This window comes from Oncorhynchus mykiss, chromosome 27 (assembly GCF_013265735.2).
Source record: "Oncorhynchus mykiss isolate Arlee chromosome 27, USDA_OmykA_1.1, whole genome shotgun sequence".
NCBI lineage: Eukaryota > Metazoa > Chordata > Actinopteri > Salmoniformes > Salmonidae > Oncorhynchus > Oncorhynchus mykiss.
Window position 1 is genome coordinate 14,326,573 of NC_048591.1, and position 15,148 is coordinate 14,341,720.

Here is a 15,148-nt window from a genome sequence, read left to right on the forward strand (position 1 = left end):
ATACACCATTTATTATTTACAAATATACTAATGTGAAGCACTCATTTTGGGAGGAAAAATCTGACATTTTTGTAAGGTTATACATTATTCAGTAGCCTACTCTCAAAACAGGTCAATGCATAGGTGCGTTCGGAAATGTTCAGATCCCCTTGACTTTTTCAACATTTTTTTATCGTTACAGCCTTATTCTAAAATTGATTTTTTTAAATTATAATTCTCACCAATCTACACACAATACCCCATAATGACAAAGTATCGTAACAAAATGTGGAAAAAGTCAAGGGGTCTGAATACTTTCCTAATCACAAATAGTCTACATGCTCCTTGAATACTATTCTTACCACTGAAGATGTCCCTCGTCTCGTTTCAAAAGAGAACGACAGGCATTCAGCTGTTGTTCTCTTGTTCTCTCGTGCCTGTCAGTCTTCATCTGTAAAAACACTTCTCTGTGGCTGGCTGGCTGTGTAGCTCCTTAGAGCATTTGTGCCTCGCATGGTGTGCCGTGCTGCTGAGGGCACATACAGTAGAATAGATCAATGCCTGTCATGATTGAGATTAATATACAGTATATGGCCCTGAGTTTGGCGGTGCTTTTCTGCACAGTGACAAGTCTCCCCTTATCTATAATATGAATCTCCTGTAAGCAGAGATGGGCAGGATTTCTGTTACATGTATTTGGAAGACTTATTTAAATTACTTATGAGTATTTTGTCATTTGAATTACACTGGGCTGAATTACACTACAATGTATTTTGTATTTTCAAAATACTGTAATTTATAACGGTTCACATTTTGTGGCCCCCGATTCACTCTGTATTGGTATCAGAAGTCTGAGAGCACTATAGTGTGATAAAAGCATCTGCTAAATGAACTAAATATAAATGTATATGTAAAAAGGAACAATTGCAAAGCATGCTGAGTGTTATTCTAATGAGCTCCGCCCCGAAACAATGAACAGCATGCTTTGCAGTTCATTTTGGTTTGTTCATTCACATATACATTTATATTTTGGTCATTAGCAGACACGCTTATCTAGGGTGACTTGCTCTACTAAGGTAGTTAAACAACAAGATATCAGAGTCATTGCAAGTTAAAATGTTTTTCTAACCGATACCGAGAATTTTGTTGTTCTTCGGGCTGGCTACTTGCAAATGTACTGTATTTTAGTATTTTAATTAAAATTACAAAGCAGTATTTTGTTGTTTATTTTGATACATTGATCTTTATTGCATTTCGTATCTGTATTGTTCCCATCCCTGCCTGTATGAATGTAGAACCAACACTGTGTGAAGGGTCTCCTTTGAGTCAATGTACCAGTAATATTCATTATCAGATCAAGCCTCGGATAGGAGGTTGCTCTTTTTTACTTTGCATGGGGGTAAGTTAGCCTGTTCCCAGATCTGTTTGTGTTGTATTATAGCCTGTGTAGCCAACTCTTATGGTCATTGGTAAGACAGCACAAACATAACTGGGACCAGCTAGGGTTTGGTTGGTAGCTATAGTCATGTTTGAGTGGGTAAATGCTGCTCAGTGAAAGTGAAAGGTGTTATTGCTAGCTTGGTTAAACCAGAGCTGGGTTGTCATCGCTCTTGCTCTGGCACATTGGGAATTTGATGGAAGTACATTCTAACAGGTCTGGACATGCCTCTCTCTCTTTCTCCACTCAGAGCCAGAGTGCAGTGATGTGGCAGAGGACTTGTCAGATGTAGCACACAGCGACAGACCAGCGTGTCAGAGGGGACACCTGGGCCAGCATCAGTGGCAGGACAGAGAGGAGTCCGAGGTGACCATCGGCGCCCCCCCAGCCACCAAGAAACGAGGAGGAAGGGCACCGGCGAGAGCTAGCAGTCATCACACCAAAGAGTCGGCTGGCCACTATGCCACCAACCTGGCCGAGTCGGTACTGCAGGATGCCTTCATCAGCCTGTCTCAGGACGAACCATCCTTCGCTCCTGAGGCCGCTGTGAGCATGTCCCCCGGCAGCCACCCCCCCACCGGCCTCGCCTGGACAGGAGCAGAGGAGCCCTGTCGGGCACGCGCCTGCTCTTTCGAGCTCCCCAAGATCGTCATAGTGCAGAGCCCGGATAGCTGCGAGGGCCTGCCAGAGTGGCTGGGTACTCAAGCCTCTCACGCGGCTCTGGAGCATGGTGTTGGTGGTGATGGTGGTACTGCCAGGCAGGTACCGACGGAACTCGGACCAGAGACCCATGACCTCCTCCCTACTACCACTACCACTGGACGCCACCCCACCAAACCCCTGCAGCGGGCCCTGGCATGCGCTGCCAGTGTCATCGGCACCATCTCCAGCCCACAGGTAGCAGAGCAGCTGGCAATGGAGCCAACAGAGGGGGACATGGAGAGAGAGGGACAGAGGGGCCCTGAGGGCACTGACTACTCCTTCTCCTCAGCCATGTGCGGGATGGCCCAGGTGGCGGGGGCGGTGGCTGTGGTGGAGCTAGCTGAAGAGGTCGGGGAAGTGGTCTGCGAGTCAGAAGACGACTCCACCACCGAGGTCTACTCGGCCGCCTCCGTGGGGCTCCTATCTGCAGCGCAGACCTCCACAGCTATCACCCTCCACTGCAGTGTGGCCGAGGGGACCAGCATCGAGGCCTTCCGCACCAGCATTGCTGAAGTTCTTCACAAGGAGGCAGCAGGGGTGCTGGCTCAGCCCCAGGACTACAAGAGTGTGGCCCATCTACTGGAGTCCACCCACAACAGGATTGTGGATGGCATCACGTCTCCCAATAAGTCATGTCTGGACAAGATGGATGAGACGGAGGTGGACAATTTCATCAGCGAAGTGGCCGACGTCCTCTTCAAACACGCATTCGAGAAAGCGAGAAAGGAAAAAGAACTGGAAGGCCCGGGAAAAGACGTCACTGATATCCAGGGCTTTCTGCAGGAGAGCGTGAGCAATGTGCTCTTCGACATCCTTTGTCTCACTTCAAAGCGGATCGGTGACATTTCCAAATGTGATATAGGGTCGTTTGACAGACAAGAGGGTGATGTCGGCTTCAGGGACTACGAGGCGGCCGCCACCACCAAGGAAACATTAAGCCAATTACAGTGCTTCGTTGGCTCCAGCCAGCCCGATAATTGTGAAACCCAATGGGCAGATAAGACACCCGTCTACTCCGGGATGAAGGAGGTGAAATATGGACTGGAGGAGAGGGAGAGTGAACCTTATGAGTCTCACAGCTCGCCACATATCAGAGAGCAGCAGCAGCGCAGACAAGCTCCGACTAAAGTCTCGTCCTCTATTAAGGACTGCTATGACCTCCAGGGCCAGCAGGCCAGAGGAAACATCAGAGAAACTTTTCCAGAGAGCTTAGCCCACCAGGTCTCTTCATCACTGGGAACAGAGAAAAGATGGATAGCCAGTACAGACAGCAGACAGTCTTCTCTGACCCCTCAGTCCTCTTTTAACTCCTCCTCCACAGGGGCCTTGGTCTGCCTAAAGATGGACTCAGATTCCAGAACTACCCCCGTCAACTACTTCGCTGATGATCTGGCCACCACCGTGGTCTCCATGGCCACTGAGCTGGCCGCCATCTGCCTGGAGAACTCCAGCGGGAAGCAGCCGTGGTTCTGTGCCCTGAAGGGTGCAGCGGGCTACTACCCCGAGGGGAGCTACCTGCTGCCCTCCTGTTGCACGGCCCTCCGCAGAAAGGAGGGCCAGAATGGCGGTGTGGCATCCAAAAAGCACCGGCCACCACGCCTCAGTGAGATCAAGAGGAAGACTGAGGAACAGCCCGAGTTGATGGAGTGCCTGGTCAACCGCGTGGTGGATGAAACGGTCAACCTGGATGACATGCCCCAGACTCTTGATCCCTTCGCGCTCTTTGCCTCCGAGGTCACCGCCCGCATCATGAACTGCCCCGAGCTCAATGTGGTTGACACCTCCAAACCCGGCCAGCAGACCCGCAGCCGGCTGCAGTGTGAGCGGTGGAGCCGGGGCAAGGCCGCCAGCTATGAAAGCATCCCAGAGGAGGACGCAGGCCCTCCGGGTACCCCAAACACCCTAGGCCCCGGCAGCCGGCTGGGCCAGAACCTGAGCAGGGGAGGCTCCATCTCCAAGCAGTCCAGCTGCGAGAGCATCACTGACGAGTTCTCCCGCTTCATGGTGAACCAGATGGAGATGGAGGGCCGAGGTTTTGACCTGCTCCTGGACTACTACGCCGGGCAGAACGCCAGCAGCATCCTGGCAGCAGCCGTGCAGCAGGCGGCCACCAAGAAGAACGGCCACCTCAATGTGAGGACCACCTCCTGTCTGTCGAAGCAGTCCAGTACGGAGAGCATCACAGAGGAGTTCTACAGGTTCATGCTCAAAGACATGGACAAGGAGAGCAAAGACTACAGTATGGGCAGAACTAAAGAGTGGAGCAACAGCCTATTGCCTCCATCTCCCAGAACCCTCTTCTGTATCCGTCAGTCATCCGTGCCGGACAGACGTTTCTCAGACTCCAGGCTAACCGTCAACTCACCCATCAAGGCCAACTCCTTTGACGGCTTTGTCCGCAATGTGCATGGGGACACGCTTAATATCTACCCCACCAACTCAGTGCAGGTGTCTGCCACGGGCCTGTGCAAGTCTGACTCCTGTCTGTACCAGAGGGGACAGACGGACCAGATCACTGACATGCTGATCCACGAGACCTGGTCCAGCTCCATTGAGTCCCTGATGCGGAAGAACAAGATCATTGCGGACCCTGAGGACAGCATTGACCTTGTGGATGCAGAGTCCCAGACCCAAGTGCTGCAATATGCCAACCGCCTGGCCGCAGACATCGTGGAAACCGGGAAGTCTGTCCTGCAGGAAGGGGATTGGGCCGGAGGAGGTGGCATGGTGGGGCGACAACAACACATGCCCGTGGGGGAGAGGAGGAGAGGCTTCAAACATTCCCGCCCTGGCTGCACTCGGAGCAGAGCCAGTCAGGAGCAACCAGGAGGGGGCGGAGACAGCACATGTACAGCAGCCGGGCCCCCCATAAGGGGACCCAGGGAGGTCCCTGTACCGGTGATCCATATCGAGACAGATCAAAGGGATGATCCTGAGTCTGGGGACCCGGTGGAAAGAGCCGGACGTCACCCCTGGGACCCAACGCCCCCTGAGGGGACAGCCCAGTGGCGCGCTGAGAGGGCCTCGGTGAGGCGCAGCAGGTAAGTCCTCTCTCAGTTCACATTTCCCCTGTGAGTAAATCCCACCCTCAAACACACAAACAGGCTCTCACAGCTCTTCACAGCAAAGGGGCATCATCACTGGGGTTGAGAGCATCACAAGGCTATCAAAGGCTGCAGACTCTCAAACTGCTTTTGATGAGAGAGAGAGAGAGAGAGAGCAAAGAGTTAAAGAAATATGAGCGCAGACAGACAGACAGAAAGAGAGAGGGAACAAAGAGTTGAAGAAAGATGAGAGAAGACAGACAGACAGACAGACAGACAGACAGACAGACAGACAGACAGACAGACAGACAGACAGACAGACAGACAGACAGACAGACAGACAGACAGACAGACAGACAGAGAGAGAAAGAGTGGACAAAGAGTTAAAGAAAGACGAGAGAAGACAGACAAAGTGAGAGAAAGCTCATGATGGAACAACGTTCACTTGCATGGTATTATTTTTTCATTTTCCGAAACACCTTGAATTGTGAATTCCCTTGGATTATACAGACCCATAGCCAGGTTATGAGTCATGTTGCTGTGTTGGAGGCTACAGCTTTTATCTCGAGCTAACCTTAATCTTCAAGGTGGCATAGACATGCCTCTAGTCAGGATAAAACGCAGATTCTCATAAACATTCATACAAACACACACACACACACACACACACACACACACACACACACACACATATATATATATATATATATATATATATATATATATATATATATATATATATATATATATATATATATATATATATATACTCCCCCATATGTATTTGGATAGTGAAACAAAAATGTTTGGTCCCATATTCCATGCAGGCAATGACTACATCAAGCTTGTGACGTGTTGGATGCATTTGCAGTTTGTTTTGGATTAGGGCAATTCCACGCTAACAGAATGATGCTCAGATTAAAATGTTTGTCAAACAAAAATAAATGGTTTGTGCCATCATTCTGTTACCAAACTTTGCATCTGCACTGTTATTCAAGTAAATGTTTTTTGTAAAAATGTCTGTGGAAATTGTTAAAAGTTGTCGTTGTGCATAGAGTTTTATTGTTTGTTTAACTTTTCAATTATTGTTTTTCGTTTGGCATACATTTAAAGTGAAAAATCTCAGCATCATTCTGTTACCCTGGAATTATCCGTGTCGTGACGTGACTAGCATTAATGTGATGACTGTTATTCATTGAATAATTAAATTAAATTAAATTAATTATTCATAAATTAATAAATTAATTATGCAACAATGAACTAATTAGGAATTTCGAGGCACCAATTTGGGGCACCAAAAGTTGTTTAACGAGTTAACATCTCTTGAATTAACTCAAGAATATAAAGATATCATAACAGTCACTAATTAATCATTTCCTCATATCAGTCTTATTCTGAATGTCACAGACTTCGTGAATCTTCACAAACCCAAATCTTACTAATTATTCCATACCGCACAAACTATATGATAATATAGGATACACACACACACACACACACACACACACACACACACACGGTATAGGTTATTGATTATAAACTTAATACGATGAAAACAAGTCCCTAGCGGATTAACACAATATGACACTTGTTACACAAGATGGAGAGTTAAAGAGAGAGAGAAAGCGAGAGAGAAAGAGAAGCAACACTTGGATACATTTGGGAACTACACTCACAATAACCATAATACCTTGTCCTGAACTGCCGCTCTTTTGGGTAAGAAGTAATGTATGTATATTTACGCGTTGAAGGTCTTCGTCGGGTATCTTTTTTATTTATTTTTTTTATTTTACCTTTATTTAACCAGGCAAGTCAGTTAAGAACAAATTCTTATTTTCAATGACGGCCTGGGAACAGTGGGTTAACTGCCTGTTCAGGGGCAGAACGACAGATTTGTACCTTGTCAGCTCGGGGGTTTGAACTCGCAACCTTCCGGTTACTAGTCCAACGCTCTAACCACTAGGCTACCCTGCCGCCCCAATCTGCCGCCCCAATCTCTGTTGGGCCCAGGCTTTTGTGGAAAGAGTTCCGCTTTTGAGGAGGGTTGATTGGGCCTTCTCCTTTGGAGGGCCTTCTCCTTCGTTCTCAGGTGTATGTCTCTGATTGTCCACAAGAGGTCCTTCTGAGTTGCCTTAGTTACTTGCACTAGTTCTTGAAGAGTGGTCTCCTGAGGACGGCTAATCAGCCGTGTCGGTGATCCCAGAGTGGTGATGAAAGCATTGTAGGCAATGATGATTTGAAGAGAATAACCGGATGGTCCTGCTTATTCACCTTCTTAGATACAGTACTTGAATTGTTAGAGGTTCCTTAGCATTAGAGGTTCCTTTGTCTTTTGTAACCCAAAACGCGCTGTAACCCAAAACACAGACAAACCAAACTGTAAATGCGTCCAATGAGTCAAGTTACAAGCTTGATTTAGTCATTGCTTGCAACGGATATGGAACCAAATACTAAACTTTTACTATTTTAAAGTGGAACTGACAGAGTTTAAACTAATTTGCAGATATGAAACAGATGAATATAATTCATCAATACATCAATACATTTCTTGGTAGTCCAAAAAAATCAGGTTGTAAATCACAGCTGGCCTGGTACATTGTTTGCTTTCTCCACCAATTTGGGATGCACTGTTTAAGTTTCAATGTCAATATAATCAAACTAGCAAGGGCAATGATCACAAGCCAGTAATAATGTGGCTAACAGGCTAACTAACGCACACGTGTCAAACACAAGGCCCGCGGGCCCTCTACTTCATGAAATTACTACCTGATGTGCTCGCATTGGTGAATTCAACTTCAATTGCTTCCGTGTGTCCCGTTTACAGCGTGCAGCGGAGGGAAAGTGAACAGACCACGTGCAACAGTCCTAGCTAGGCTACTAATATGTTGCTGTCTGGCTTCGGTTTTAAAAGCTTGACAATTAACCGCCAAATAACTAAACCTGCAACAAACCACCATGCAAAGGATAAACATATATTACAACAACGTTAGAGCAGTAGTCTAGAGTGGCTACACTGCTACAATACATTTTGAGTGCACCACACAGCAATGATGCATTCAACCACACCGATGATCCATGCTGTGCAAAAATCAAAAAAACATGTTTTAAGTTTAAACGTTACAACAACTTATAGCTTTTTGTTATTTGGAGTTATTCAATACTATTGATTAAGGTTGCATCATATTATGCACATCTGCAAGCAAGGAAGCAAAGGCTGGGTAAATATGACTTATCTCTTCTTTTGTTTTAATGTTCAAATTCTATTTACATCATCCTATGTACATCAGTGGACATGATCATTTTTTTCAAATAAAACAATGGCCAGTTTGGTTCGCAGTTGCACGTAAAAGATAATAATAATTTGACACCCCTGGGCTAGCCTATCTATTTATTTGAAATAAAACAATGACTACGAGGTTAAAGTGCAGCCTGTCAGCTCTGATTTGATGATGTTTTCATCCATATCGGGTGAACGGTTTAAAAGCACTTTCTATACATAGTCCCCCCATTTTAGAGGAGCAAAAGTGTTGGACAAAGTTAGGACAAATCCACTTATGTGTATTAAAGTCGTAAAAAGTTACGTATTTGGTCCCATATTCATAGCATGCAATGACTACACCAAGCTTGTGAGTCATTTGCTGTTTGTTTTTGTTGGGTTGTGTTTCAGATTGTTTTGTTCCCAATAGAAACTCATGGCAAATAATCTATTGTGTTATTTTGGAGTCACTTTCATTGTAAATAAAGATAGAATATGTTTCTAAACACTTCTACATGAATGTGGATCCTACCATGATTACAGATAATCCTTAATCAATTGTGAATGATGATAAGTGAGAAAGTTATAGACACACAAATATCATACCCCCCCCCCCAAAAAAAATGCTAAAAATGTAATGGTGAGAGGTAAGAGGTAATGTCTTGGGGGTATGATATTTGTGCGTCTGTAATCCAAACGTATGGAGTATAGAGCCAAAAGAAGGAAAAATGCTTCACTGTCCCAATAAGTACAGAGGGCATCGTAAAATGTGACATTTTACTTGATCTCAAATTGTAAAAAGTATAGAGACACATTTTTTTTTAATTACTTCCCTGTCCAAATACATATGGATGGAAGTGGAAATCACACATACAGTATAGTATGTATATAAGAGACACAGGCTACATACAACAGTGGCATCATATTGTCCTGTAATTTGGGTCTGACATTTCACTCAGAGGAAAATTGTGTAACAGGGACTCAGTAAGGTGAGAAGATTCACACAGACCTTCTTGGTAACGTGAGAGTGGCCTTTAGGGGGGCAGTGAAGTGTGAATATACACACTGCAGGGAGGCCTTGTACTGGAGGAGGTGGGCACCACAAGGAGGAGGTTACAGAAAACTTCCAAAGTACTTCAGGTCACTTTATTGGTGTTCCAGGAATTAGTTGCGCATTGTGAGCTCATCAGCTAAGCGACAAACATTTGCAGGCCACGTTGACATGCTGTAGATGACAACACAAGGTCTCACAAATAGATAGAGCAGATAAAATATAAAGTGAAGTGTTTAGAAAGGAAAATAAACAATGGGGTTTAAATACTTTGGAGGTAATTGACAAAACAAACATAGTATCATATACAGGTAACTGCCAAAATAAAGGAAACACCAATAGGGTGTTGGGCCATCACAAGCCAGAACAGCTTCAGTGCACCTTGGCATATATTCTACAAGTGTCTGGAACTCTATTGGGGGGATGCAACACTATTCTTCCACGAGAAATTCCATAATTTGGTGTTTTGCTCCAGAATCTCCTAAAAGTGTTGCTTAATTGCTTAACTCATGAACCCAACCTATGTGGAAGCACCTGCTTTCAATATACTTTGTATCCCTAAGTTACTCAAGTGTTTCCATTATTTTGGCAGTTACCTGTAGATTGAATTGACACATGCAATAAATGAAATGAAAAGGAAAATAGTTGGAAGAGATTTATATTTAAGCTGCTTACTGATTGCAGGGTTTGCTGGTTTTTCACTTAACAGTTAATAAACTCCAATTATGGAACAATTCATCTCCATCTGGGTCTTTCCCTGGTGAATACGTGAGGCTCATTGACATTGACAAACAACACCTTAACCCACTCTGGGAATCTGGCAGCTTTCAATCATCTAATCAGGATTTAAATCAGTTTCTCTGTTTCATTAAAAAACCAGCCAACACTGCAGCCTTTCATTTCATTTTTTATTCATGATTCATTTGGATAGGCACAAATACAAAACATCCTTTACACACTAAAGGACATGGGTTATCCACCCTCTATAAAAGGGGCACATATTTTAGAAATGCCAAAACTTGGTGGTGGTGGGGGGTTGGATGTAATATGGATGTAATATGGATGTAATATGGATGTAATATGGATGTAATATGTGGTGAACAGGATTTCATGGTCGCAACACAAATGTAAAATGTATATAGTCAAAGTACATAGCACACTTTAAAAAAAAACTACATTCTAGAATCAATAAATGTACAATCAATATCCCCTGAACAAGAATAGAACCAAATCTATAAATGTACAATCTGTATCCCCTGAACAAGAATAGAACCAAATCTATAAATGTACAATCTGTATCCCCTGAACAAGAATAGAACCAAATCTATAAATGTACCATCTGTATCCCCTGAACAAGAATAGAACCAAATCAATAAATGTACAATCTGTATCCCCTGAACAAGAATAGAACCAAATCAATAAATGTACAATCTGTATCCCCTGAACAAGAATAGAACCAAATCAATAAATGTACAATCTGTATCCCCTGAACAAGAATAGAACCAAATCAATAAATGAGGGGAAAGATCACATCAGAGGGGTTGAGCTCCTCCCAGTCTTCCAGCCTATCACATCGTATGTACACTCTTAGAACAAAATGGCTAACTAGAACCATTAAAGGTTTACTTTATGAACCGCTTTATGAATCATTTTTCTAAGAGTGTATACAGTAGGTGACCCTGCTGTTTGCTTTCCCCAGCTGTGAGAGAGACAGGACCGCAGTGCCCTCTGCGGCCGCTGCAGTACCCACTGTAGGTGAGCAAAACAAACGCTCTCTGAGTGCTAGCAGTGAGGACAGTTCAGGAAGCTGGTCCCAGATCGCCCCCGATGACGACCCCCACGAGGAGACCAGTAGTTTTATCCAGCTGAGCGAGGGGTCAGTAACCTTAGCAACCAACTGCTGCTCCGTCCCATCATGCACTGCTCCGAGCGCTCCTACCGCTACTACTGCCCTCGCCGTCCGTCGCCCTCTCATCAGCCCATTGCTGCTCACACTCACTCTTTGCTGTCCCGTGCCAGTCTTCGGCTCTTGCGGCTTCAGTGGAATAGCTGTATGCTCGGGGGCTTTCCTCTCACTGGTAGAGAGCTCACCTAGTGCACTGAGCCCCACTCCAGAGCCAGCGTGGTGTAGAGCTCTGGGGGCCTGCAGCCTGCGCTGCAGCCGCAGTAGCATAGGTATGGCGTCACACTGCTTCTCACACATTAAAGGCCCACAGAACATTAGCTTTATCATTCCCTGCTTCTGCGACTGTAGTGCCATTTCTCAGTTCCACTAGCTAGCCTCATACTGACACAGCCAAGCCAAAAACCTGAGGTAGTAAGTCTATTACTGCCATTCCTCTAAGCCAGGAGAAATGAGACCAGGGTATAGATAACAAAGAGTGGGGTGGATACGTTTCTAGGCTCCAGAGGACTAGGAGGAGGGCTGTGTGGCTGGTTGGCTTCAGCTTGGCAGTAGTGGTGATGAAATGTGTGCTGCTTGCCGCTTTTACCTGCCAGCATAGACAGCTGTGGCATAAACGAACACCTGGTGGCTATTGCCTTCCTGACCACATCATCCCCGATTAACTCCACGGTGACACTGCTGCCACTGGACATGGTCGCCCACTCCGCCCAACTGCTCAATCTTTCCACATCCCTCATCTCCACAAGGAAGGGCTCATTGCCAGTCAGGCTCTCTCTTCCAGCCCAGCCATCTTGATCAGCTGCAGCTGCGGTTTCTATGTTAATCACCAGCTAATGAACAACATTGCTCGCTTCACCGCAGCTCCTTATTGTTCCATTCACAAGTCACTGATCGTGTCGCCTTTCAAGAGACAGGATATGAGTTTTAGTTCTGTTTGGATTTGCAGGAACGGGAACAGCAGCACGTCTAGCCTGGGTCTGGCAGACTTGGAGGGCTTGTCTGACATCCCCAGTCAGAGCACAGTGAACAGGTAACTGATAACTCCTAATGACATGCAAACAACACTCCTACAACACAGTGCTGAGGCTTTGAACAAGGCCCTTTGAACAGGAGAATGTAGTCTCATAGGCTCCAGTCTGATTCTCTCTCTAGTCTCTACCCTGTTTATGAAGTGTGTACTTGTTCACTCCAACTCATGAAAAGATCAACCGATGTAGGAAATGTGGTGGATGCTACATCCGGCTACCTACCCCATGCACACACTAATTAACTGTTTTTAAATCCATGACAGGGAATAAGTTCACACTTACAGCTAGATGAACTAAGCGTTTGCACCTATTTTTTTATAAAGGAAATGAAACATTCAGGACAGAACAAAAAGGTAAGGAGAAAGGTCAATAGGAAGGTGCAAAATGATACATGTTTCTTTGTTTTTGGTCTATTATCAGTTATCCCTTACTGAAAAAAACAGATGCTTAGTAAATCTGTCCTAAGGGAAGAAAGTGAGAATCTGAACGCGACCTACTGTATTGTCTTAATGGTCATGCTCTCTGTTCTCAGTGAGGAGGCAGACAAGGGTCACCTAAGGGAGAGCAAGGAGAACGTAGACGGTGAGTAGCGTCACCCTGTCTGAGTCATACACACACACACACACTACATCACACTGTCTCAGTTCCATGTCATTACTGTCTACATTATATGTCACAAAGGAAACTCAAAAACTCAACTCTCGCTGTCTCCCCTACTGTCTCATCTTTGTTCTCATTCGTCTTTGCGATAACCTCTATTCAACCTCTTCACTGTAAGATCTCTACACACGGAGTAGTGTAGAAGTCACTCACATTATCTATCTTTAGCTACTTGGTGTGACTAATTCCCCAGATACTGGAGCTTCAAATGTCGAAATGGTAAATATATCACTGCTTTATCTCTGCAGTGCTGCCACTTAATCATTTTAGGTCAATATAACAGTATAGTGTTGTGGAAGCTACTCTGAAAATACAGTTTACCAAGCTACGAAGTACTTCACACTGGAAGAAGTTAAGCTACCCTTAAGCAAAATATACAGTTGAAGTCGGAAGTTTACATACAGCTTAGCCAAAAACTCAGTTTTTAACAATTCAGGAATTTAATCTGAGTAAATATTCCCTGTTTTAGGTCAGTTAGGATCACCACTTTATTTTAAGAATATGAAATGTCAGAATAATAGTAGAGAGAACGATTTATTTCAGCTTTTATTTCTTTCATCACATTCCCAGTGGGTCAGAAGTTTACATACGCAAGGCCTCCCGGGTGGCGCAGTGGTTAAGGGTGCTGTACTGCAGCGCCAGCTGTGCCATCAGAGTCCCTGGGTTCGCGCCCAGGCTCTGTCATAACTGGCCGCGACCGGGAGGTCTGTGGGGCGATGCACAATTGGCCTAGTCTGGGTTAGGGAGGGCTTGGTCGGTAGGGATGTCCTTGACTCATCGTGCACCAGTGACTCCTGTGGTGGGCAGGGTGCAGTGCGTGCTAACCAAGGTTGCCAGGTGCACAGTATAGCCTCTGACACATTGGTGTGGCTGGCTTCCGGGTTGGAGGCGTGCTGTGTTAAGAAGCAGTGCGGCTGGTTGGGTTGTGTATCGGAGGACGCATGGCTCTCCTGAGCCCGTACGGGAGTTGTAGCGATGAGACAAGATAGTAGCTACTACAACAATTGGATACCACGAAATTGGGGAGAAAAAGGGGTAAAAAAAAAATGTTTTAAAAGAAGTTTAAGGCAATGCCTTTAAATTGTTTAATTTGGGTCAAACGCTTCCCATAATAAGTTGGGTGAATCCATTCCTGACAGAGCTGGTGTAACTGAATCAGGTTATGTGTGTGAGCCTCCTTGCTCACACACGCTTTTTCAGTTCTGCACCCACACATTTTTTTATGGGATTGAGGTCAGGGCTTTGTGATGGCCACTCCAATACCTTGACTTTGTTGTCCTTAAGCCATTTCGACACAATTATGGAAGTCTGCTTGGGGTCATTGTCCATTTGGAAGACCCATTTGCAACCAAGCTTTAACTTCCTGACTGATGTCTTGAGATGTTGCTTCAATATATCCACATAATTTTCTTTCCTCATGATGCCATCTATTTTGTGAAGTGCACCAGTCCCTCCTGCAGCAAAACAGCCCCACAACATGATGCTGCCAACCCCGTGCTTCACGGTTGGGATGGTGTTCATCGGCTTGCAAGCCTCCCCCTTTTTCCTCCAAACACAACGATGGTCATTATGGCCAAATAGTTCTATTTTTGATTCAACAGACCAAAGGACATTTCTCCAAAAAGTACGATCTTTGTCCCCATGTGCAGTTACAAACCGTAGTCTGGGTTTTTGATGCCGGTTTTGGAGCAGTGGCTTCTTTCTTGCTGTCGATATAGGGCTCATTTTACTGTTGATATAGATATTTTTGTACCTGTTTCCTCCAGCATCTTCACAAGATCCTTGCTGTTGTTCTGGGATTGATTTGCACTTTTCGCACCAAAGTACATTCATCTCTAGGAGACAGAATGCATCTCCTTCCTGAGGGGTATGACGGCTGCGTGGTCCCATGGTGTTTATACTTACGTACTATTGTTTGTACAGATGAATGTGGTACCTTCAGGTGTTTGGAAATTGCTCCCAAGGATGAATCAGACTTGTGGAGGCATACCATTTTTTTCTGAGGTCTTGGCTGATTTCTTTTGATTTTCTCATGTCAAGCAAAGAGGCACTGAGTTTGAAGGTAGGCCTTGAAATAAATCCAC

The 15,148-nt window shown here is 45.2% G+C and overlaps 1 protein-coding gene across 3 annotated transcripts in view; it reads left to right on the forward strand.

Annotated features, from left to right (window-relative positions):
• LOC110507624 (A-kinase anchor protein SPHKAP) overlaps positions 1-15,148 on the forward strand; it is an 82,438-nt gene that overhangs the window by 64,518 nt on the left and 2,772 nt on the right. For 2 of the 3 annotated variants that reach the window (XM_036964926.1, XM_021587725.2), the window contains exons 7-10: positions 1,668-5,160; positions 11,170-11,346; positions 12,323-12,406; positions 12,937-12,986. In XM_036964926.1, coding sequence (XP_036820821.1) covers positions 1,668-5,160; positions 11,170-11,346; positions 12,323-12,406; positions 12,937-12,986 — 3,804 coding nt within the window. The remainder of the gene's footprint in view (positions 1-1,667; positions 5,161-11,169; positions 11,347-12,322; positions 12,407-12,936; positions 12,987-15,148) is intronic. The other variant, XM_036964927.1, reaches the window with a different exon arrangement.